The sequence below is a fragment of the Bubalus bubalis genome, chromosome 16 (assembly GCF_019923935.1).
Source record: "Bubalus bubalis isolate 160015118507 breed Murrah chromosome 16, NDDB_SH_1, whole genome shotgun sequence".
Classification (NCBI taxonomy): Eukaryota; Metazoa; Chordata; class Mammalia; order Artiodactyla; family Bovidae; genus Bubalus; species Bubalus bubalis.
Genome location: NC_059172.1, coordinates 79175905 through 79203081, shown reverse-complemented (window position 1 = coordinate 79203081; position 27177 = coordinate 79175905). Strand labels below are relative to the sequence as shown.

At 38.3% G+C, this 27177-nt stretch overlaps 1 protein-coding gene across 2 annotated transcripts; it reads right to left on the bottom strand.

Annotated features, from left to right (window-relative positions):
• On the bottom strand, positions 1-24797 carry LOC102394850 (baculoviral IAP repeat-containing protein 2). 2 transcript variants are annotated; one of them, XM_025267015.3, is made up of 9 exons: positions 24305-24793; positions 20848-22964; positions 20658-20757; positions 13856-13934; positions 13206-13254; positions 5919-6173; positions 1626-1880; positions 887-925; positions 1-296 (listed from the first exon to the last, which is right to left on the bottom strand). In XM_025267015.3, exons 2-9 carry the CDS (start codon positions 21683-21685, stop codon positions 103-105), a joined length of 1809 nt encoding a protein of 602 aa, XP_025122800.1. In that variant the 5' UTR covers positions 21686-22964; positions 24305-24793; the 3' UTR covers positions 1-102. The 2 variants fall into 2 exon arrangements, with proteins under 2 accessions (XP_025122800.1, XP_025122801.1); XM_025267016.3 differs by lacking the exon at positions 5919-6173 and having other exon boundaries at positions 24305-24797.
• Between the last annotated feature and the right edge of the window lie 2380 nt (positions 24798-27177).

The following is a 27177-nucleotide window of genomic DNA, read 5'->3' as shown; positions in this document are numbered from 1 at the left end:
TTACTAATTAAGGAATCAGTAATTCCTTTTTTTACTTCAAACAACTTTAGACAATATTTTAAAGATTTTTATACATAAGCTAACATACAGCTTATTTTTCTTTTATGAGAGAAATGTACGAACAGTACCCTTAATTATACCTCTGCAAATAGGGCATTTTCTTAGAGAAGGGGCACATTCCTGGCATACTACCAGATGACCACAAGGAATGAATACAATAGAAACTTCTTTGTCCATACACACTTTACAAGTTCTTTCTTCTTGCAGCCTTCTCAACTGCTCTTCCAGGGACAGACCTATAACAACAAAAACCTCAGTGAAATTCAGTTTCTACTTTACCTTCCATTAAAAAAATAAAAGGGTAGGGGCTTCCCTGGTGGCTCAGTGGTGAAGAATCTGCCTGCCAATGCAGGAGACACAAGTTCAATCCCTGATCCAGGAAGATCCCACATGCCGTGGAACAACTAAGCCTGTGCACCACAACTACTGAGCCCGTGCTCTGGAGCCCAGGAGCCACAGCTATTGAGCCCACGCACTGCAACTACTGAAGCCTATGCTCTGGAGCCCAGGAACCGTAACTACTGAGACTGTGCTTTAGAGGAACCACAACTACTGAGCCTGTGCTCTAGAGCCTGGAACCACAGCTATTGAGCCCACACACTGTGACTACTGAAGCCTGTGCACCCCAGAACCTGTGCTCTGCAACAGATGCCACCATAATGAAAAGCCTGTGCACTGCAATGAAGAGCAGCCTCCACTCACCACAATTAGAGAAAGCCTGCACAGGAACAAACACCCAGCACAGCCAAAAATAATACATAAATACATAAATAATTTTTTTAAGGGTAATATTTTATGTTGGTCCCAAGTCTTAATTTTGTTTTACCTGAAACATCTGTTGGAATATACTTCATATTCTTTTCCACTGAGGAAAGAAAAACATACAAAAAAATCACTCTAACACTCAGCCATAGAAATAAAATTCTGTCACGTTCAACAACACAGATGGAACCAGGAGTGTATTGTGCTTAATGAAATAAGTCAGAGAAACACTACGTCACCATGTATATGTGGAATCTAAAACATAAAACTAGTGAACGTGACATAAAAGACAGACATAGATATAGAGAACAAACTAGTGGCGGCACTATTTCCAGTGGGGGTGGGGGTGGGCAAAATGGGTAGGAAGATTAAGAGGTACAAACTACTATGTATAAAATAAACAAGCTACAAGGTCCATTGTATAGCACAGAGAAAATAGCCAATATTTTATAATAACTATAAATGGAACATAATCTATAAAAATTTTAAATAACTGTTGTACACCTGGAACTAACACAATACAGTAAACCACCTACACCTCAATTAAAAAAATATTTTAAAGCATTACTCTACCAAATACAAGACTGCTTTGCCTACTACATATTATTTTTCCCCTACTATGTATTGAATTCATAGATTTTAGTTATATATCATTGGATATTATTTAGCCAAGTTACTTGGGCAATAAAAGACTTCATTTTTTTAGAACAAGTTAAATGTACACAGTTTGCTAACTGGATTCAATTTATTTATCAAACACAAAGATGAACACAATTCTAAAAATAACTGTACAACAAACTCACCAAACAAGTTCTTATATAATGTAGGGTCAATTTCCTTAAGACAGTTTTTGAAGATGTTGGCAGCACTATTTCCTTTAACTAAAACGGTATCAATCAGTTCTCTTGCTTGTAAAGGTATCTGTGTTTTTTGCTTAATAATATCATGCTCCTGTTTATTAATTACATTGGCCTTTAAAAGATTATCCAGGATAGGAAGCACACACGTCAACTGTTGAAAGAGAGCCATTCTATTCCTCCGAAGTAATGACAAATCATCTTCAATGTTAAAAAAAAAAGAAAAAAATGTATTAGATTATAAACTGCTCCAACCACACTCATAGTCACTAACAACCAACACTATGAACAATTCAGACACTAAAGAGGAGCTAGAAAAAAAGAACAAAATTACTTGTCTGCATCTTAATGTCTGTCATTTGGAACACTTTCAGAAGATTTGGTAGGTATATAGTATACATACTATACCATGGCATAGTATGTAGTATACACATGGCCTCTGTTTCTGTAACCTACTTGAGTCTATATATTGGGTTGGCCAAAAAGTTCATTTGGGTTTTTCTGTAACATTTTATCTTTTAACCTATCTTAGAATCCTGCTTTATCCTGCAGAAAGTAGGAAGAGAATTTTAAAGGATAGTATAAATGTGCCACCTCTATACTTTGCCCCAATGAAATACTGACTTCTCTTTGCATTGTATCACATTACGTTTATAAGCATTTTCATATGAATTGTCTCATTAGATAAAAAGATCCTATCAATGAAACAAGTCGGTTATGAATGTTTCTTATTTTCAGATAGGGTAAGAAAGACTCAGGAGGAATGAGTGACCTGTCCAGTGTCACAGGAAGTATCAGTTGTAGAATCAAGTCTCCTAGTCTCTTCATGTTTAAGAAGTAGTAAGCAGGATTTCCCTGGTGGTCCACTGGTTAAGAATCTGCCTGTGAATGCAGGGGACATGGGTTTGATCCCTGGTCCAGGAAGGTTCCACATGTTGCAGGGCAACTAAGCCTTTGCTCCCCAAATGCTGAGCTGGCACCCTAGAGCCCTGTACCTATTGAGCTCATGCAGCACAACCTCTGAAGCCCACAGGCCTAGAGCCAGTGTTCTGTGACAAGAGAAGACAGCGCAGTGAGAAGCCTGCACTCCGCAATAGAGAACAGCTCCTACTCGATGCAACTAGAGAACAGCCTGTGTTCAGCAACAAAGAGCCAGAGTCGGGGGGTGGGGAATAAAAGCAGTAAGCAGTGCTGAAGAGTTTGAGCTGCAGAGTTTGGACAAACCTAGCTGCCCACACAGGCACAGCCACTTAGTAGCTATGTGCCGTAACCTTCACATACCTCAGTTTCCTCATCTGTAAAATGTAGATAATAATAGTACCTTTCTCAAAGAGTTGTAAGGATTAAATGAGATATATGTGAAGTATTTATCACAGTATCTGGCAGAGTTGGCTACCAATATTTTATAAATGTCTAGGTTTATAGCAATTTAAAAAGACTGCATACGAATCAAGCCTAGTCTTGTTTTTAAAGTAATGTTTTCTCCTTTAACCTTAAACCACACAAAATCCATTGTTAAATAGACTATAGGCATAAATTCCTTAATTATTTTTCAAAAACTTCCTCTTTTGATGCCCCAATCACCAATATTTAATTGCCTGCTTTCAGCCTTAAAAAAAAAGTTGCTGTTCGGTCCTTACAGTAAGTATTCAGGGCTGATTTCTTTTCGGACTAAATGCTTTGATCTCCCTGCTGTCCAAGGGACTCTCAGGAGTCTTCTCCAGCACCACAGATCAAAGGCGTCAATTCTCTGGTGCTCTGCCTTCTTTACGGTCCAGCTCTACCAATGGTACATGACCACCATAGCTTTGACTATACGGACCTTTGTCAGCAGACTGCTGTCTCTGTTTTCAACACACTGTCTAGGTTTGTCATAGCTTTCCTGCCAAGAAGCAATCGTCTTCTGATTTCATGGCTGCAGTCACCATCTGCAATGATTTTAAAGTCCAAGAAGAGGCAATGTGTCACTATTTTCACCTTTTCCCTTTCTATTTGCCATGAAGTAATGGGGCCAGATGCCATGACCTTAGGTTTTTTTAATATTTAGTCTTAAGCCAGCTTTTTCACTCTTCTCCTTCATCGTCATCAAGCGGTTCTGTAGTTCCTCTTTCCTTTCTGCCTTTAGAGTGGTTTCATCCACATATCTGAGGTTGTTGATGTTTCTCCCGCCTATCTTGACTCCAGCTTGTAACTCATCCAGCCTGGCATTTCTCACGATGTGCTCAGTGTATAGGTTAAATAAATAGGGTGACAACAGACAGCCCTGTCATAGTCCTTTCTCAATCCTGAACCAATCTAACTATTGCTTCTTGACCCGCATACAGGTTTCTCAGGAGACAGGTAAGATGATCTGGTATTCCCCTCTCTTTAAAAGTTTTCCACAGCTTGCTATGATCCACACAGCCAAAGGCTTTAGCATTTTGTACATCTCTATATTTACAAGTTTAATAAAAAATAAAGAAGTCTATTGTAAAGTTGTTAAAAAAAAAAAAAAGACCATTCCCTTGGGGTCACAAAGAGTTGGACATGACTGAGTGACTGAACAACCACCAAGGAGTGAAACACACTATTCATCTCAAAATTATGAAAGTCCCTTCTCTACCCACAACTTATTTATCCTTCTGCCTTAATAATTCACCTTACTATTAACAGATCTGTTCTTCACCTGATGCTGTAGCTCCATGTCATTTCCAACCCTACTAACAAAAGAGTTGTCTCCTGGCTTTGCTTATGTCCCATTCTAATCTATGTATCGGTCAAGTGTTTTAATGATCTTCTCTTATTAGTATCCTAAACTCTTCCTCTCTATTCTTTTTTTGATTATTAAGAAACAATTTCAAAGCTGTAATTCAAGACTTTTCTCTGAACTTTACAAAATACAAGAAAGTCACAAAACTATGGTGTCCAGGTTTATTACAGTGATTTCATTTAACATGTATTTTATTGTCGTCATTCAGCTGGTCAGTCATGCCCGACTCTTTGTGACCCCATGAAGTCCAGCACTCCAGGAGCCCTTCACTATCTCCCGGAATTTGCTCAAACTCAGGTCTATTGAGTCAGTGATGCCATCCAACCATCTCATCTTCTGTGGTCCCCTTCTCCTCCTGCCCTCTGGTTAATAATCTCACTATCCCTGGGCCCTTTCTTGCACGAAGACCCTCCCACTTCCCAAGGCAATATACTTAAAAAAAGTTTTGATGTGCTGGGTAAAGGTGCTAAATTGTTTTACTTGTAACCTCTCATTTAATTTCTATAGCTGCCCCATGCAATTTGTAGTACTATCATCCCTGTTTTACAGATGAGAAAACAAGAGTTCTGGTTAAATTAATCGCCAAGCTGGTAACTGACAAAGCCAGGATTTAAACACAAATTTGTCTCAACTAGAAATCAGACCTTAAATATTTTGATACACGGCCAAATGATACAGTTCTCAAACTATTCCTATCATTACTTACAAGCTTAAACAGAAAAAGCGTTTTCCAATCCGACAGTCAAATTTACACTACGTATGCAACCTTCAGTTCTACTGGCCCTGTAACCCTATCTTTTTGCATACTAGTTTCCACAGCTAGTCACTATGCTCCTTGAAAGTAAGCACCATGGGGAGCACAGTACTTGGTACAGGTGATCATGTTCAGTTACTATTTGTTAAAGGAATGATTACTCAGAAGACTTGTTGTGGAATTCCGAAGCTTAACACAATATGGATGAACACCAAAATCAATTCTCTACGATCTTTGTGTTGGGGAGGTGCTTCTTATCAAATCCTAGAATTTCTTCATGGATTTTATTTTTTCTATAAGGATCACTAAGCTAGGATTAGACAGTAAAATGCCATGTTAAGAATATGATTTAAAGGAACTTTAAAAAAAAAGTAGAAATGAGACAGGCCCCCAGCTTTAAAATCTTACTTTTTCCAAACAGTTTAAATCTGTTAATGTATGAGGGAGAAAGGCAATATAGCTCAAGAAAGAAATTATGACAAAATCCTCTGATTAGCATAAGTTAGGGATCTTCTTAGGGAGAAAAAAACATTCAAAAAGAAAAAAAACTGTAGTCAGTGATTCTCAACTAGGGTAATACGTTGCTCACAGTGAAGGGAATGTGAGGTTTGGAAATGACTGCTGGCTGCCACCAGCAGTCAGTGGAGAGACAGGGATACTCACTGTCCTGCAACACATGAGACAGTCCTACGAGACCTCAATGGAAATAATGCAGGGAACTACCATTCCCAAATACCTGATGCTGTTTCTTCAGTTTGTCTTTCCTTCTCTTCCTCCTTTTCTTCTTCTCTTTTCTCATCTTCAGCATTGAGAAGTGCTGACACAATATCATTAACTGTTTTGTAATTCTCTCCAGTTGTTAGGATTTTACTCTGAACTGTCCGCTTTACCAGGCTTCTACTAAAGCCCATTTCCAAGGCAGCTTTAACCACAGGTGTATTCATCATGACTGCATCGTCTGAAGAACTTTCTCCAGGTCCAAAATGAACAACTATTTTAAAAGATATATATTTGGGTAAATTCCATAAATATAAAAATATGGGGAACAATAATGACTCTGATATAATCTTTACTCTAGACGTGATTATATCCTGGTAATGGAGATGAGCTGTATGCACAAGTTACCTATAACTCCAACCGAAGTCTGAACCTGGTAAGGATCAAATGAGAGGCTGCTGTTATTGTTGTTCAGTTGCTAAGTTGTGTCCGACTTTTCCGTGACCCCATGGACAATAGCCCACCACGCTCCTCTGCCCATAGGAATTCCCAGGCAAAAATACTGTAGAGAGCTGCCATTTCCTTTTCCAGGGGAGATTCCCAACCCAGGGATCGAACACATGACTCCTGCATTGGCAGGCAGGTTATCTGGTGGCAATGAGCCACCAAGGAAGCCCAGTAACAGGCTGTACTTTAAAAAAAATACCAATTCCCATATCTTAGTTAGAGTCTTTAGGGATGGAACCTAAGAATATCCTAAAAATTCCTCAAATGACTCTGTTGTATAGTTATTTTTGGAAACTGAGATGCTACACAAATTTAGAAGTGAGAATAATCTCAATTCAGCTAGGAAAGTGGAAGAAATCAACAAAGACATAATGAAAAAGATCACACAAGAGTTTGAACCTGAAGGATAGACAGGACCTGAGGAGGTGGACAGATGAAGCAGAAAAAACAAAGATGGGAAGAACAGTAAAGTGGAAGACTAATTCACATAGAACACATCTAAAAACGTGGTTTAAAAAAATGTGATTAAAGAATTAAACTAATACGACTTCAGACAGCAACACATGTTCTGAAGAAAATAAAGCAGAATAAGGTGGTTAAGACAAACTAGGAAGCAGCAGGAGGACATTCAGGATAGGGTGATCAGAGAGGCATTTTCTGATAACAGGGTCAATGCCAGCCAATATGGCAATGTGAAAATTATAAAAAGACATCATTCTTCAAGATATTTTACTGCCATCTGCTGGAAAACTGTTGTATAATAAATGTAAATATACACTGTGTGTGTGCTCCCTTGCTCAAACGTATGTGGAACCCTGTCTGAATGGGTAACAGCAGAGCAAACAACTGAATGATAAGGAATGAGTATGGGAATATCTGAAAGAAGTCTTTCAGGCAAAGAGAACAGCCAGTATAAAAGCCTCAAGTCAAGAGGAAAGCTTGATATTCTTCAAGAAATAGTAAGGCGGTGCAGTCAGAGAGTAGGGTGAGGCCTAGATCACATAGAGCCTTGGGAGGAGTTTGTATTTTAAGTCTGCTAGAATATTCTAAGACTGATAAAACTTGATTTGTTTTTTTCAAAAGATCATTCTGGCAGCTCCGTGATAAACTTTAGTGAGGTAAAATGGAGTCAGGGAGACCTGTTAGGATTTTATGACAAAAGGTGATAGAAGCTTGAATCAGGTTAACAGTGGGGATGATGAAGAGAAGTGGTAAGATTTGGGACATATTATAGAGATGAAAGGACTTTTAATAGCTTAAATACACAAAATAAAAGGAGGAATCAGGGATGATGTCTAACTTAAGTCAACCTCAGCAAGTGGGGAACATTAACTGAGCAGGGGAGATCAGAGAAGAAGCACATCTGAGGTACGAAGTGCAGGGAGAAAATGTTTGCTCTGGTCCTATTAACTCTGAGAAACCCATTATAAACAAGCAGAGGTTTAAACAGGTGGTTGAACATGCTAGTCTGCAGCTCAGGAAATGGAGAACTATCTTTGGGCTAAATGTTGAGGGGTACTCCATCACTTAAGAGGTTTGAAAAAGGAGTAACCACCAAAGGAAATTGTTCATGATCAACCAGGGAAACGGGAAAATCAACAATGTGGTGTCCAGGAAGCCAAGTGAGGACGATACCTTAAGAAGGATACAAGAGAGTAATGATAGCAAGATTGCTAATTAAGATGTCTCCCATCTGGATTCCCCACTCAACAACAATTTGGAATCCGTCCAAGGACCAAAGTGCCTTTGTGAGAGGCTCTGTGATTGAGATATAAGATTCTGAAAGCCTAGTGTATTCCAAAACCAAGGAGAGTGATTTTGAGAAGACTGGCTTGTTCCCAGGTGCTGGAATCCCTGACTATGGTCCCAGCAACAGACCCCAAAACAGCTCTGTATCCATCAAAATTGACAGAAGAAGGTACTCACTTGGCAAGACCAATCAGTAAAAACTGAAAATGGTGTTCGCTCCTTCAAATGCACAGATACTATGGCTAGGCTACATATAGCATATAAACATATAAATCAGGCACATACAACACCATCAAAAGAAACTAATAAACATCCAGACTGACCCCAAAGAAATGAAGATCTATGATTTGTCTGACAATGAACTCAACAGTCACCTTAAAGAAACTCAACAAAATTCAAGAGAACAACAGTAAACAACTAAATGGAAATAACAATTCATGAACAAAATCAGAAGTTTAAACAAGAAATAGAAACCAAAATCAGAAATTTAATCAAGAAAAAGAAAAAAGATCAAACAGAAGATGTGGAGCTGAAGAATAAAAGGACAGAACTGAAAATCAATAGAGAAATTCAACAGACTTGATCATGAAGAAAAAAAGAATGAGAACCCAAATGGAGATCATTTGAAATTAGCCAGTTATAGGAACAAAAAGAGAATAAAAAAGAGGGACAGAAGACCACATGAATTATAGGGCACCACCAAGCAGATGAACAGTTACATCACAGGAATCCCAGAAGACAGAAAAAAGGGGTAGAAAGCTTACTTCAAGAAATAATAGCTTAAAACTTTAGTTCCCAAATCTTGGGAGAGATACAGATATCCAGAAATAGCAAGTACAGAGAACCCCAAGCAAGATCAGGCCAGAGATTATTCCAAGACACATTATAGTCAAGATATTAAAAACAAAAAGACAAAGCATTTTGAAAGCAGTAAAAAAAAAAAAAAAGAATCATTACATACAAGGGAACCCCCTAAGGCTATCAGCACATTTCTCTGCAGAAACCTTGCAGGCTAGGAGAGAAAGACTTAATATATCCAAGTGATAAAAGAAAAACAAATGCCAATCAAGAACACTGTTTGGGAAATTCAAATGAAGGTAGCCTCGTTCAGGCTTCGCAAGTAGGGGAGCATACCTCTAACCGACTTCTGACCTTGCCCGGACTACATGCCTGCCTGCATGCATGAACACCAATCGTTACCAGCAAGTCAAGCAGCACTTCAGATAAGAAAGAGAGTGGTTTTGGATTTTTTTTTTTAACGAGTGCTTTATATTTGATTGTTTATTTATTCATTTATTTATTTTTGGTTGCACTGGGTCTGTTTGCTGCACAGGCTTTCTCTAGTTTCAACGTGCAGGTTTCTTATTGTGGTGGCTTCTTGTGTTGCAGAGCACGGGCTCAGTAGTGGTAGCATATGGGCTTAATTGCTCTGCAGCATGTGGAATCTTCCCGGACCAGGGATTGAACTGGTGTCCCTGCATTAGCTGGTTGATTCTTAACTACTGGACCACTGGGGCAATCCAGCCTTAGAATTTCTTAAGCCCCTGGGGGCCTAATCAGGCCCCCAGAGTCTAAAGAACTTTATGACTCACAAGATGAAACAAACAGCATTGTAAAAGTTAAAGAAAAACCAGAACTGCATTTTTGCATGCAAACTGTTATCAGTTTGTGGCCGAGGATCATAAGCAGGAGCTCCCAAAGCTGCAATCTGAAGTCTGGCCTGTGTGGTGGATGTACTGACAGGACCCTTTCCCAGTTAGGACTCCAGACTGCTGTTACGTGGGACTTCCAGCACTGTTCAATGCTAGATCAACGTGGGTGTTGGCCCAATGTAGAGATGTATATGCTATTATTTCTCTCTACTGTTTCTATTTCTTTTCTTTTATGACTGTACACTGCAATTAAGCCAAATTAATTACTGAATATTAAATATTGAAACTGCTTATTTGTGTGTAACAAGTAGTTTCTTTTGTTAACAAATCCTTTGAAACCAAAATAAAAGTACAACTTTCAGCAAAACAAATACTGGCAAAACTGTCCTTCAGAAATGAAGGAGAAATAAAGACATTCCAGTCAAACAGAAGTTGACAGAGTTCATGAACATGAAACCTGTTTTATAAGAAATGCTAAAATGATTTCTTCAAGTTAAAATGAAGAGACCTTAAGTAATAACATGAAAACATATAAAAGTATAAAACTTAACTGGTAAAATTATGCAGGTCAAATTCAAAACACACTATACTGTAATTGTATGTCTAGTGTAAGTTAAAACAACGGTAATACATTTTGCACAGCAAAGGAAACCATGAACAAAACAAAAAGACAACCTACAGAATGGGAAAAAAATATTTGCAAAGTGACTGACAAGGGGTTAATCTCCAAAATATACAGAGTTCATGCAGCTCTATGTAAAAACAACAAATCCAATCAAAAAGAGACAGAAGATCTTCTAAAGACATACAGATGGCCAAAAGGCACATGAAAAGATGCTGAGCATCACTAGTTATCACAGAAATAGAAATGAAAACTACAATGAGATATCACCTCACACTGGTCAGAATAGCTAATATCAAAGTCTACAAAAATAAATGCTGGAGGGGGAGTAAGGAAAGAAAACCCTCCTTCACTACTGGTGGGAATGTACACTGGTTATAACCACTATCGAGAACAGTATGGAGGTTCCTTAAAAGCCTAAAACTGTAACTACCGTATGACTCAGCAATCCTACTCCTGGGCATATATCTGCAGAAAACCATAATTCAAAAAGATACATGCACCTCAATGTTCACTGCAGCACTATTTACAATAGTCAAGACATTGTTGTTGTTTAGTCACCAAGCTGTGTCCAACTCTTGTGACCCCATGAACTGCAGCCCTCCAGGCTCCTCTGTCCATGAGATTTCCCAGGCAAAAGTTGTGCTGGAGTGGGTTGCCATTTCCTTCTCCAAGGGATCCTCCCAACCCAGGGACTGATCAAATCCACATCTCCTGCTTGGCAGGTGGATTCTTTACCACTGAGCCACCTGGAAAGCCCAGCCTGACATGGAAGAAACCTAAATGTCCACTGAAAGAGGAATGGATAAAGAAGATATGGTACATACATATAATGGAATTCACTCAGCCACAAAGAAAGAACGAAATAATGCCATTTGAAGCAACATGAATGGACCCAGAGATTAACATATTAAGTCAGACAAAGAAAGACAAACATCATATGATATTGCTCATATGTGAAATCTAAATGTTTTTTAAAAATGATTTAAATGAACTTACAAAACAGAAACAGACTCATAGATTTCAGAAACAAACCTAAAGTCTGGGGAAAGGGATAAATCAGGGGCATGGGATTATCATATATACACTACTATATATAAAAGAGATAACCAACAAAGACTTATTGTATAGCACAGGGAACTCTACTCAATATTCTACTACAAACTATACGAGAAAGGAATCTGATAAAGAATGAATATATAGTATCACAGAATCACTATGCTGTACACCTGAAACTACATAACACTGTAAATCCACTATATTTCAATAAAAATTTTTTTAAAAGGAGTACTTATAGAAAAATACAGAAAAATAAAAAACAATACTAACAACTACAACTCCAATAATTTGTTACTAGATGCAGAATATAAAGACATATAAAGTACGACATCAATAGTGTAAAACATGGGGTGAGGATAAGTAAACTGTAGTTTCTCTAAACGATTGAAAGCAAGTTGTTATCAGCTTAACACAGACTATTATATCTGTAAGATATTTTATGTAAGCTTCATGGTAAACACAAAGAAAAAACCTACAGCAGATACAGAAAATACAATAGAGAAATTAAAGTACACTACTATAGAAATTAAGTCAGAGATAAAGACAGCAAGAGAGGAAGAAATGAACAAAGGAACTAAAAAAAAAACCCAGTCAGAAAACAATTTACAAAAGAACAGTAAAAAGTCCCAACTATTTTAAATGTAAATAGACTAAATTCTCCAATCAAAAGACAAAGAATGGCTGAATGGATTTTAAAACCCCACAAGATCTAACACTACGCGGCCTACAAAAGAATCACCTTAGCTTTAAGGACACAGAAAGACTGCAAGTGGAAAGATATAAAAGGCTGAAAGTGAAAAGATAAAAAAGTTCTATGCAAATGATAATCAAAAGTGATGAGGAGTTGCTCTACTTACATAAAATAAAATAAACTTTCAGTCAAAATTAGTGCTAAGAGACTAAGAAAATCACTATACACAGTGATGAAGGGGTCAACTCATCAAGAATACATAAAACAATTGTAAACTTATATGCAACAAAACACTGGTGTATCTAAATATCCAAAGCAAATACTAGCATAACTAAAGGGAGAAATACAGAGGAATATAATAATAGAAGGGAACTTCAATATCCCACTTCCAACACTGGTTAGATCATCCAGACAAAAGTTAGTAAGGTAACAGCAGACTAAATAACACTTTACACTAAATGCCAGATGTAGCTAAAATTATAAATTATAACCAGAAGATGTATTTCCTACCCTTGCACTAAAATACTACATCCAGGCAAATACCTACTTTTCTAGCCCAATTCTCAAATCATGTAACCTGGGCCTTTCCAAACATGATAGCTTACAGCAAACTTTCCCTCTTTGGAGGGCTTACTATTTGCACCTCTCATTTGGTATTCCTATCTTGTCTCCCCAGTTAGAATATGAGCACTTTAAGAACAAAAACTAGAATACTTCCAAGAATCCTCTAAAAATGTCATGAATCTTAGAAGATAGATGTGTGTGTATGTGCTCAGCCGCTCAGTCATGTCCGACTCTCTGCAACCCCATAGACTGCAGCCTGCCAGGCTCCTCTGTCCATGGAATTCTCCAAGCAAGAATACTGGAGTGGGCTGCCATTCCCTCCTCTAGGGAATAGAAAGATACATAATATTTACGAGCTAACTTCTTAGCACTTTTTTCTATAACCTCAGAAATCCTTTTTACAAACTTTTATTTTTAATACTCTTAAATCCTATTCTTTATTTGGGATATTTTCATACATACTTGGTGGATCAGCATTTTCATCTCCAGAAGTATTTGCAGTTGACAACAGCTATGAAACAGGAAAAAAAAAAAAAAAAATAGGTAAAATCCAGAATCTCAAACAATCTGAGCATAGCCACATTAAGGTAAGTTTATCTTAAGTACTATGCACATGCTTTGAAAACTGGGTAGTTTACATACTGCACTTTGCTGTTTTATCTTAATCACCATAAAATATTTCCTTAAACTGCAGCTAATTCCATATTAGAATTTAAATATCAGGAAAGCAGGAAAAAGTATTAATGGTTTCTCATTCCACTTAGAAAGTTGTATTTCAGCATAACCACTCTCTGAGGTTCCAAATTCCTAAAAAGTTACTTTTTGTTTATTTTTCTCAAAGAGGAGGAGGAGATACTAAAGACTCTTCTCCAACCCTACCACAAATTTGTACAGGGGCTAGGTTGTGTAACTTTTCAAAAAACTAAAAAATAATTTTTAAAAGCCATGAACAAACATGGTAGTCTGAAAATAAAACTAAAAAGTTTCATTAAGATGGACATAAAACATATAACTATCATTAACTTTAAAAAGAAATAAAGATCACTTTTAATCATATTTTGTAATTGTTATCTAGGAGACTCCAATGTTGCCAATTATAAAAACATATTTACCTGTTCAAGAAGATGAGGATATCTGGCTTGAATCTCACTAACAAACTCCTGCCCTTTCATGCGTATCAAGAACTCACACCTAAAACATAAGAGGAAAACTTTTTAAATTCTTTTATGCCAAAAATATACTCTGATCATTCTAGAAAAGTGGTTTTCAAACTCTTGGACTATATACCATAGTACAAACATTTTACATCACAACCTAGTAGGTTCCTAACAGGAACAAAATTCTCATAAAACATCACAAGTTTTTACTATGTATTGATACATTCTGATATTTGTATTTGATTACATTAATACAATTACAGTAAAGGAGTCTGGACCTCAAAGGATAAAAAGGTTAAGACTTGGAAAATGCTGCTCTAGACAATTTACTTTGGAAGTTTAATGTAAGTTTTAGAAACTGTAATGTGGTATGCCTAAAAGTAGGAAGTCAAGAAACACCTGGAGTAACAGGCAAATTTGGCCTTGGAGTATGGAATGAAGCAGGGCAAAGACTAATAGAGTTTTGCCAAGAGAACACACTGGTCATAGCAAACACCCTCTTCCAACAACACAAGAGAAGACTCTACACATGGACATCACCAGATGGTCAACACCAAAATCAGACTGATTATATTCTTTGCAGCCAAAGATGGAGAAGCTCTATACAGTCAGCAAATACAAGACCAAGAGCTGACTGTGGCTCAGATCATGAACTCCTTATTGCCAAATTCAGACTTAAATTGAAGAAAGTAGGGAAAACCACCAGACCACTCAGCAATGACCTAAATCAAATCCCTTATGTTTATACAGTGGAAGTGAGAAATAGACTTAAGGGACTAGATCTGATAGACAGAGTGCCTGATGAACTATGGACGGAGGTTCATCACATTGTACAGGAGACAGGGATCAAGACCATCCCCATGGAAAAGAAATGCAAAAAAGCAAAATGGCTGTCTGAGGAGGCCTTACAAATAGCTGTGAAAAGAAGAGAAGTGAAAAGCAAAGGAGAAAAGGAAAGATAAAAGCAGCTGAATGCAGAGTTCCAAAGAAGAGCAAAGAGAGATAAGAAAGCCTTCCTCGGCAATCAATGCAAAGAAACAGAGGAAAACAACAGAATGGGAAAGACTAGAGATCTTTCCAAGAAAATTAGAGATAGCAAGGGAACATTTCATGCAAAGATAGGCTCAATTAAGGACAGAAATGATATGGACCTAACAGAAGCAGAAGATATTAAGAAGAGGTGGCAAGAATACACAAGAAGAACTGTACAAAAGAGAGCTTCACGACCCAGATAATCATGATGGTGTGATCACTCACCTAGAGCCAGACATCCTGGAATGTGAAGTCAAGTGGGCCTTAGAAAGCATCACTATGAACAAAAGCTAGTGGAGGTGATGGAATTCCAGTTGAGCTATTCCAAATCCTGAAAGATGATGCTGTGAAAGTGCTCCACTCAACATGCCAGCAAATTTGGAAAACTCAGCAGTGGCCACAGGACTGGAAAAGGTCAATTTTCATTCCGATCCCAAAGAAAGGCAATGCCAAAGAATGCTCAAACTACCACACAATTGCACTCATCTCACACACTAGTAAAGTAATGCTCAAAATTCTGCAAGCCAGGCTTCAGCAATATGTGAACCGTGAACTTCCAGATGTTTAAGCTGGTTTTAGAAAAGGCAGAGGAACCAGAGATCAAATTGCCAACATCCACTGGATCATGGAAAAAGCAAGAGAGTTCCAGAAAAACATCTATTTCTGCTTTACTGACTATGCCAAAGCCTTTGACTGTGTGGATCACAATAAACTGTGGAAAATTCTGAAAGACATAGGAATACCAGACCACCTGACTTGCCTCTTGAGAAAACTGTATGCAGGTCAGGAAGCAACAGTTAGAACTAGACATGGGAACAACAGACTGGTTCCAAATAGGAAAAGCAGTACGTCTTGCCTGGAGAATACCAGGGACGGCGGAGCCTGGTGGGCTGCCGTCCATGGGGTCACACAGAGTTGGACACAACTGAAGTGACTTAGCAGCAGCAGCAGCAGCAAGGCTGTAAATTGTCACCCTGCCTATTGAACTTCTATGCAGAGTGCATCATGAGAAACGCTGGGCTGGAAGAAGCACAAGTTGGAATCAAGATTGCCGGGATAAATATCAATAATCTCAGATATACAGATGACACCACCCTTATGGCAGAAAGTGAAGAGGAACTAAAAAGCCTCTTGATGAAAGTGAAAGAGGAAAGTGAAAAAGTTGGCTTAAAGCTCAACATTCAGAAAACGAAGATCATGGCATCTGGTCCCATCACTTCATGGGAAATAGATGGGGAAACAGTGGAAACAGTGTCAGACTTTATTTTGGGGGGCTCCAAAAATCACTGCAGATGGTGATTGCAGCCATGAAATTAAAAGACGCTTACTCCTGGGAAGGAAAGTTATGACCAACCTAGATAGCATATTCAAAAGCAGAGACATTACTTTGCCAACAAAGGTTCATCTAGTAAGGCTATGGTTTTTCCAGTGGTCATGTACGGACGTGAGAGTTGGACTGTGAAGAAAGCTGAGTGCAGAAGAATTGAGGCTTTTGAACTGTGATGTTGGAGAAGACTCTTGAGAGTCCCTTGGACTGCAAGGAGGTCCATCCAGTCCATCCTAAAGGAGATCAGTCCTGGGTGTTCATTGGAGGGACTGATGCTGAAGCTGAAACTCCGGTACTTTGGCCACCTCATGTGAAGAGTTGACTCACTGAAAAGACCCTGATGCTGGGAGGGATTGGGGGCAGGAGGAGAAGGTGACGACAGAGGATGAGATGACTGGATGGCATCACCGACTCCATGGACATGAGTTTGAGTGAACTCTAGGAGTTGGTAGACAGGGAGGCCTGGCGTGCTGTGATTCATGGAGTTGCAAAGAGTCAGACACAACTGAGCGACTGAACTGAACTGATGCCTAAAATATGATCTTTCACAAAACGACTGCTAATCTTTCTCCACTGTCCACTCTTCCATTTTATAGGAAGCACAAACCCCCTAAAAAAATAAGAGTATCAAGTATTTTCATCTATATATACTGTGACAGTGTTTCCCAAATACTTGCTTTCAAATTACGAGAATTTCTCCATGGTTATTCCAGGAAGTTCATATAACATCTGTTTCTTCCCTTTTGTTTTTTCAACAAATGGACATAGACAACTCAATATTCATAAATATTAGCCTTTATCTATGTCCATACTGTATACAGAAACAAACTAAAAATGGACTACATGCTTAAATACAAAACCTAAAACAATGTAACTTGTAGAAGAAAACACAGGAGACAATCTTTTTGTCCATAGCTTAAGTAAAGATTTCTTAGCTAATAAACCAACAGCATAATCCATAAAAGATAAAATTGATAAACTGACATCATCAAAATTTAAAAATTCTGCTCATCAAATACACTGTTAAAAAAATAAAAAAACAAGTCACAGATTCAAATGTTCCAAAACACACCTGATGCAGAACTTCTATCTAGAATACATTAAGAACTCTCAAAACCTAGCAATTAAAAAAAAAAAAACTTCTTTAAAAGAGACACTTCATCAAAGAAAACACAGTTCCAAGAATAAAGAACCCATAGATACAAAGGGCTGACTCTACTATGATCTTATGAGGAACTTGAGCACCCATGGATTTTGGTTTCTTGAGGGGAAACCCTGGGAGTGTCCTGGAACCAATTCCTTGCTGACACTGAGCGACAACTTATATAGACAGCAAATAAACATCTAGATAGCAAATAAACATCATTAATCTCTAAGGAAATGGTAATTAAAACCACAGTGAAATACCACTACACATCTATTAGAATGGCTAAAATCAAAAAGATATTACCACATGTCATTAAGAATCTGGAATACTTGGAGGTCTCACACATTCCTGGTGTGAATTTAAAATGATACAGCCACTTCAGAAAACAATTTGGCAGTTTCTTCTAAATTACAATGGTAAACAAAACTTGCCATCCAACCCAATTCTAAGTATTTAAAGTATTTACCTAAACAAAATGAAAACAAGTTCACAAAGGTTTACTAATTTTTAGAGTGGTTTTATTCATTATTGCTCCAAACTGGAAACAACCCAATGTCCTTCAGGTGATGACTGGGGTAGATTTAGTAGAGATCATGTAAACATGCTCTTGACTCAAGTCACCACTGTTCCTAATCTTAATATAGGTCTAAATTATTTTTATTCTGGGACTGATTAACTTATAATGACTAAAGATAGGAAGTATACTGAACATTGGCTGCTCCATATTTCCTCCTTCCAATAAATTCTATGAGGACTAAGATTTTTGTCTTGTCTTATTCACTGTTAATATCTCCAGCATCTAAAGTAGTATTCAGAAGCATATAGGGAAATAGGTGAAAGGGATTTAGAGATAAAAAATTCAGTGATAAAATAAATAAGCCATGGGGATGTAATATACACACAGCAAAAAAAAATGTGTGCAAAAGCAATTATGACTTTGTTGTTGAAGTGTTAGTCGCTCAATCGTGGCCAAGTCTTTGTGAACCCCATGGACTGTAGCCCACCAGGCTCCTCTGTCCATAGAGTTCTCCAGGCAAGAATCCTTGAGTGGGCAGACATTCCCTTCTCCAGGGGATCTTCCCCACCCAGAGATCAAACCCAGGTCTCTTGCATTACAGGAAGATTCTTTATTGTCTGAGTCACCAGGGAAGCCCCAAAATCAATTATCCTTCAAAGAAAAAAAATTTTCTAATATGGTCAACAATATTGCAGTAACTGTATAGGGGCAGATGGTTACTAGGCTTATCATGGTAACAACTTTATTACGTATACAAACATCAAATCAGGACACAGCACAGCTGAAACATATAATGTATGTTAACTATATTTCAATTTTTTAAAAATAATATTATAAGGGGGAAAAAAAGATCATCATGATTTTCCACTGTTACTTCTAACTACTTATTCCTAAGACTCTTGCCACCAGATAATGCTGTTACGGTCATGAATTATCATGCTCAATCAAGAGGAATCCCAGCATTCTTACTGGTCTGCTGCAAAATCAGCATTTATCTGCCAGTTTTATTTTCAACCTCATATGTAATAGTACCACAAAACTATTTTGCCTTTCTCTTTAATTTGGTTCTTCTTCATTTTGCTTTGGATTGACTTTTCATTTGACTCCACACTGTCATGTAAATATTAATACTTATGAAAAAGGAAATTCTTTTGAATGATTATGACTAAAAATGTTAGGAGAGAAAAAACATAAGTAAAATAGTATCTAGTAGGCATGCAAATATTTAATAGGTGAATAAATAAATTGTGTTAAAATACAGTGATAACGATTATCCACTTTGGATTTTCATTTTCTGAGATGAAAGACTATCCACAATTGAAATTTGTTGTTTTCAGAAGTGTTTACAAAAAGTACTTCTGGCCTTTTCCCTTATGTAACCATTTCAAGCAAAACACTAATTACAGAAATAAACCAAGATTTTGTTTGGTCTTGCTTTATAAAGGAAAAATTATAGCAAATGAAACACTGTTAATCAGAAAGCTGTTTTTGTCTTTTTAATACAGCATTAAATTCCAAATTACAGAATAAGCCAATCTCATAGAGCCAAGTACAATCAAGTCATTTAAAATTCTGACAACTGGGAATTTCCTGGTGGTCCAGTAGTTAGGACTTGGTGTTTTCACTGCTGTTGCCCAGGTTCAATCCCTGAATGGAGACTGAGATCCCAGAAGCCACAAGGAGAGGCCAAAAATAAATACAATTATGACCATAAAACATGATTTTTCCCACAAAAATAATTTAGAGTTTCCTCATTTAGGAAAGTCACTCAACCAGTCGAAAAATTATCTATATGATATGATTCCACTCTTATAAAGTACCTAAAATAGCTGAATTCACAGAGACAGAAAGTAGAATGGTGGTTGCCAGGGGCTGGGAATATAAGGAATTAACGAAATGAATACAAGATTCAGTTTGGGAAGATAAAAAAAGTTTGGAAATTGACAGTAGTAATGAATGAGGAATAAGGTGAATGTACTTAATGCCACAAAACTGTATACTTAAAAAGTTTATGTTATGTATATTTTGTAATTTTTTTTAAAAGACAGTATTACCTATTCCAATTTCCTCATTTTATAGATGAGGAAAGGCTCAAAGGGGTCACATGACTTGTCCAAGTTCATACAACTACTCAATAACATTCCACCAACAGCACTGCCTCTAAATTCTGTCCAGGCTATAGTAAAAAAAAAAATAGGACATACTGGTAGAAACAAGGTGACTAAAGAGAGATATATATCACAAAAAGATAAAATTGTACAGAAAAAAATAATTAACAATTATAATCACTTAAAACTGATTATACAATCAGGTTTTTATTATATGCATTGTTATATTTGTCCTATTCCTAGATTCACTTAATGTCCCTTCTTGTTTTTCTTTTTCCTTACCTTTTTCTAACATATCCCCTTTTTGCTCTACTTTACATATTTTTATAATACTTTAAACAAAATGGAAAATACATAAATGTAATGTATGGCCATAACTGTGAATGAGGTATCAAGAATAAGTTAAGTTATATCCTGAATACATGATTTATAAAAGAAAAAAATCACAGAATATTCTACGTTTTTCTACCAAAAGAACTAATGTTACAATTTGGTGTCTTAAAAGGCTAATTTTCTAATGGTATAAAGAAGCTTTGTTATACTGAAATGTAAACTTAACGCACACAAACATGCCTACATCTTTTACGCACAGAGTTGTGTATACAAATACCTTTCAAAGCAATTACCTTGGAAACCATTTGGCGTGTTCTACCCATGGGTCATCTCCAGATTCCCAACACCTTAAGCCACCATCACAACAAAAGCACTTGACATCGTCATTGCGACCTAAAGAAAACACAATAACTGAATACACACGGGTTCTAATGTATTAATCAAAATGAACTAGATAAAATGTACAGCTATACATTTTCTTACCTACATAATAGAAACCAGCACTTGCAAGCTGCTCGGGCTGAACTGATATAGTAGATGGCCAGTACATAAATGTTCTCAGGCGAGCTGCATGTGTCTGCATACTCAAATTTGAAATGCTGAACCTCAGCGTTTCCAGAGAATTTTCCAAAAATGGACAGTTGGGAAAATGTCTCTGGTGTTCTAACATGGCATCATCCTTTGGTTCCCAGTTATTTAGCGTCCCACCACAGGCAAAGCAGGCTACCCTGTCTCCAGGTCCTATATAATAAAAGCCAGCTCTTGCCAATTCTGATGGTGACAGAAAGGTTAATGGCCACATTTGATAAGTAAGAAATCTCGCTTCTTCAGTACTCATGGCATAACTGTAGGGGTTAGTCCTCAATGGGGAAAAGTCTTCGACTGCTCGAGAATTAATAGGGTTTGGTGAAAGGTTGGAATAAGAACCACTGAATGATCTACCATGTTCCAAAGTGGGTGATAATGAGTGAGTAAAACTGTTTCTCATTGGAGAAGAAGCATTCTTAGAAGTGGATTCCAGACTAGTAACAGAAACTAGATTCTGAATAAAGCTACAGCTCGGATACAGTTGTTTATGCTTCTCAATAGGATTGTCTCCTTGTTTCCAGTTATCCAGCATCAGGCCACAACAGAAGCATTTGACCTTGTCATTCACACCAGTGTAATAAAAACCAGCACGAGCAAGACTCCTTTCTGAGACAGGAACACCGGTGGGGAAAGTTGAATATGTAGACATTCGGTAGAGCTCACATGAAAAGTCGTATGTCATTTTTTGTTTGTTGCCAATTGTCCAATTTGACAAGACTGTGCTGTCTTCCATCACACTCTTAATTTTTCGATACGAGGGATCTGGGACAAGTCTTTAGGAGGTAGTTTTGTGCATGAGTGATTTTTACTTTTTGATAGCAAAAATCCTTTACATGAAATCTTTCTTCTCTTCACATTAGATTTTTTTTTACCATTAAAAAAGAATCAAATGATAGGCTCCTACTTACATAAAATTCACTACACCTTCTTTACTGGATTTACATCTGAATTTACACTCAGGTAGGATGACTCTCTCTCCTATATTATCAAAATACTATTTAATACTCTTTACGACTATTATTAACTCAAGTGCTATCTCTGTTCACTATCTGGTATAATACTAAGCAGACTGAAAGAAGTTGAGACACTTTTGAAAATATGTTTAACACTCCTTGATTTTTCAAGGAAGTTTATATTCCCAATATTCTAAACAAAGACACAATATTTATGCCTTTAATTTGCTTTTGGTTACAAATTACAAAGCCTGGATATCAAGCCAATTAATGGCCATCCTATAAGAGAAAAAAAACTACATGCAGACTTCTTTCCCTCCAAGCACTCTTATTTTTTATAAAAAAATCTTTTTATTCTAGTAAATAAGTCTTCATATGGTCACATTATCTAAAGGCTAATTTCACATAGCTTATCATCATAGTATTTACTTAAGAAAGTTAAAGTAGCTTCAGTTAACAATTTTGGAGGATGTCAACACCTACAAGCATTGTTGAACCTATATCTGTTATACTGTGTACGATGTTAAAACTCACAAGCCGCTAACTCATCTTTGTTAATACTGTCTATATTTGTTTTCATTTCCTGCAGCATCATTATGTTGTCTTTCTTCCTAACTTTGCATACCACTTTATTATATTTGGTCAACTGAAGGTATTGCCTCCATAAACTTAACTAGTTAACCATAAAGTTTCTACAGCAGAACTTTTTTACATAACTTGTCTTTCATTTAAGAATCATGCATCTACAATATCACTCATTTTATATTTAAAGGTAAATCAAGTTTATCAAGATACAGCTTGACTGTTCTAGTATTATCACAAATGCCTAACAAGATACTCTATCACCAACAGTGCTTATGCATAATATGCCAGTAATTAACTCTACTAGCCTTGTTTCTGAAAACCCTTCATATTTTAAAAGCATAAGTCATACACAAAATTACACTCCACAGAATTCAAACTATATCCCTTTATAAAGTTTCTGGGTGTCCATAATGGGATTTATTACTGCAGGGGAAAAAATGATGGGAAAAAAGTAGATTCTTCAGGGCTGTAAATCTGAAAAGGAAAAACAAAAGCTATTTTAGAAAACTGCATTTTCACGGTGAATACAATTTATATATTCTTTTCAACTTATTCAATAAATTCTAAAAGTGATTTACACTTTAGATAATATATCTTAAATTTCAATTTGTCACCAAAACTAATTAGAAAAGCTCTATCAAAATAAATGCAATATATTGCCCATAGCATAAATATGCATTTCTTTTAACGCACAACTTTGAAGATAGATGGACACAGAAACCTATTTTGATCTTGGTCTCCTCTCCTCCTCTGGTGACAACTTTAATACATACTTTAAGGGTAATATCTCTGGCAGTTTGCTAGAGGCAAAGGGGCACTGGTGCTGAAAGAGACGGCACCCATCAGCAACAGTGCAGTTATTTAGACGATATAATACACGGCAACCCATTCCAGTATTGCCTGGAAAATTCCATGGACAGAGGAGCCTAGCGGGCTACAGCCTCTGGGGTCGCAAAGAACTGGACACGACTGCGCGCTCACAACGTTCTTTATTCTTTAATATCAAGTCTCTCCAGAACTCGGAAAACTCGCCAGTGAGAGTAAAATGGGTCAGGAACTCATTAATAAATGATAACCCTTTAACTCTGCAACGCCTTACAATCCAAAGCAACAGCCACAGAAAGCAGCTCAAAAACAACACCCCCCACAACGGCTCTGTGAAACGCTGGCCTTGGAAATGCGACCCCTTGCAAGAAAGCTTCCGTTACACCAGAACTTGGCTTTCTGTCTCAACAGACTTTTGTCCACAAGCACCCTACAGTGATTAGCCCTCTTAAAGCAAACTTGTGGCTTCGGGGGTTGAAGCCGAGAGACAGACTGCAAGGGAAAAGAGAAACCGGAATTTTAATTTCCCAGCGCTATTTCTCACAACACACAGTGGACCACGAAAGTGGCAGAGCGCGGCTGGAGCGATCTGAAAGAGGAGACCCCGCTCCCATAAAACTGTCCTCCTTCGAACACGCTAAACAAAACACCACCGAGGGCTAAGTTTAAAACCCTGCAGAAGCTTGACCAACATCTTGGGCTGAGTCCAATGGCCACAAAAGTGGGCGGCGGCCAGCGGAGGCTTGCCAACAGGTCAATTTAAAAAATTTACTTTCGACTGCAACTTTTGGAGTTGGGGCTTCCGAATGAAACAGCGTCGGCGAGAGTGAGGAGACTGGAGAGCTCGCCGCGACCCTCCAGCTCCCTGCCGAAGGGCCCCGGCCCTGTCGTCCCAATCCTCCCAACCGCAGCCGCGGGGAAGCGAGTCCCACGGGCCCGCGCGCCCCAAGCCTCCTCGCACAGCGGGGCCCAGAAAGAGCTGCACTCACCGCGGGGCCGGCGCAGCAAACGCGGAAATTGCTCAGCCGCCCGGAGCCTCCTCAGACCCTTGAACAGCGACGCCGGTAAAAGGGGGCGGCCGGGTGGCTGGGCTCCAGCGCGCCACAGGCTCCCCGCCCGCGCGAGGCCCACGCCGACGCCCGCTGACGTCAGCGCGCCGGCCGGGATCACGTCACGCAGCCCGAAGGCGCCGGGGCGTCTGAGGGCGGAAGTGTGGGTCTGGCGTGACTAGGGGAGCGCGCGCGGGCGGGAGGGCCTGGCCGTGGGTCAGCTGGCGGGGGCTGCGGAGCCGGGCCTCAGCTTGGTATTCTGACTTTTCATCTCGCGGCGTGGGTACTTCTGACGTTTCGTTCCCTGGCCGTTCCTGACCTTCTCCTGAGGGGGACGTGACGAAGCGCGAGCCGCGGGAAGCCCTGCAGAAACGCCCCCGTGCGGGCGAAGCGCCTCTCCCCGGCGTCGCGCGTTGGGGTCCGGCCCCGGCCGACTCCCCGAGTGAGGCCTCCCCTCAGCGCGGGTGACCACGTCCCGGGGTGGAGGCAGCCTGCCGGCTTTTGGGCTTCCATTAAATGAATAGTTGTAACAGATCTGATCTGATCTGATCTGAACGGTCTCAGCGGCTGCGTAACGTCAACCTTCGACAGCTGGCCGTGGAAATGGAAAAGTGTTGGACGGCATAACAGCATCAGAGAATAAATTTTATAATCAGACACTATCTTTTATTTTTAAACTTTTGTTTTTCTGTTCTGGAGGCGGATGAACTGACGAAAGTGTTCTAATTTCAGAAAGTCATCACGAGCAACAGGAACCATGTTTCAGGCCAGGCCTCACTCCTTTTTTTATCTGAATGTGGCTAGAATGGAATGTATACATTCATACATTGTTGTTCGGTAGCCAAGTTGCGTCTGATTCTTCGCAACCCCATGGACTTGTAACACACTAGGCCTGCCTGTCCCTCACCATCTCCGCAGAGTTTGCCCAAGTTCATGTCCATTGAATTGGTGATGCCAGCCAACCGTTTCATCCTCTGTGGCCCTTTTCTCCTGCCCTCAATCCGAAGATCAGGCAGGGTCTTTTCCAATGAGTGGGTACATTCATACGCATGAATATGTTAATCGTGAAAGAACCACAAAGGAGCCCTTATAAATAACGTTTATATAGTTAAGTGACATGTTTGTATAGTTAAGTGATATAAAAATCGTAAATACAAAATCTTGAGTTTGCTCCCCTCTCTAGCAGTGTGTGAACACAGTGGCATACAGTAAATATTTGCTATATTGCAGCAAGGGAATTTTTTAGTTTATGTTTGTGAAGACTCTCTTTGTGAATGATATCAGATGATTTCTTCTCTCAGGGGAACCCCAGGGGGGCAAATATTTCAAAAACTTCCAAATAAGCTACTTAATTAGGCAGCCGGGGGAATTCCAAAACCCTGAACCATTTCCCATTTCCTGTCCCTGTCATTTCTGCCTGCCAGTCAGTCACAGAACAGGAGGGCTTCTGTTCAAGTGTTAATAGTAAAAAGAAAGTATTCGTAACAGATTGTGATACAGAGAAAAGAAATGCTGTGACTCCCAATGACTAAAAACTTCCAAATATGCACATGAGGTTTGATAGTAGTTCAGTATTTAGTTCAAGTTACAATTTCTCTGAAAGTTACCCAACTTTCTTTTTATGTGTGGGAAAATAAATATAGCAAGAACTGTTCATTCTGGATTCAAGACTATTTCTCATTTTCAATTCTTGTCCTGACCAAAACAGTATAAGGGAAAATTCGTATTTCAAAAACTGAAAGTCCATAGATATTTCAAAAAAAAAAAAAAAACTGTGTAATAACATTCAGGCATAATAAATAACTATAACCTTGTATAACCTTGTGCTGCTGCTGCTAAGTCGCTTCAGTCGTGTCTGACTCTGTGCGACCCCATAGACGACAGCCCACCAGGCTCCCCTGTCCCTGAGATTCTCCAGGAAAGAATACTGGAGTGGGTTGCCATTGCCTTCTCCAGTATAACCTTGTAGTTGAATGTTAAATTTATTGTTGTGCACTTACTCAGTTAATCTTTTTAATATTTACAGTGTAGAATTGCTGGTGATTTTTAAAAATAAGGTGTGTATTTCTACTGAGGTTGCTATCCTAATATTTTTCACATTTATGTCAACAAAATATTTACAGGATCCAAGACAATTTTGAAGAAGAATATAAGATTGAAGGGACTTATCCATCAGATAATGAGTTATATAGTAAAGTCATAGTAATTAAGAGAGTACTGAGTTAGCGCAAGGATGGACAAATAAAGGAACAAGATACAGTGCCTAGAAATATATATATGAACCTGACATTGGTATTATATTACATATCATTGAGAAAAGGATTTAACTGGTCAATAAGTAATAATGAGTGGTTACTCTAATGAAAAATAAAATTAAATGGTAACCTAAACTATTAAAAAAAGTTCTAATGGGTAAAAACCCTAAAGTGAACAGCTATCTGTATGAATCTAGGGATTTTAACACTTTGTGAGTTATAATCCTTTGCACTTATTCTCAATAGACCAATGGAAGCTTATTTATGTTGGCTCCTGAGTCCTTTTTTAAAAATTTATGTGTATATTTTAATTATTTATTTGACTGTGCTGAGTCTGAATTTTGGCTCACAGAATCTTTGCTATTTGTTGCAGCGTGCAGGACCTTTAGTTGTAGTGAACCCAGGCCTCTGCATTGAGAGCGTAGAGTCTTAGCCACTAGACCACCAGGAAAGTCATTCCTGAGTCCTTTAGAAATGGCCGTGGTAGTCTTTGATTGCTTTCAATACTGGCTTTGTACATCTCTTACCCAGTAATTACAACAAGTCATGTATTCAAAA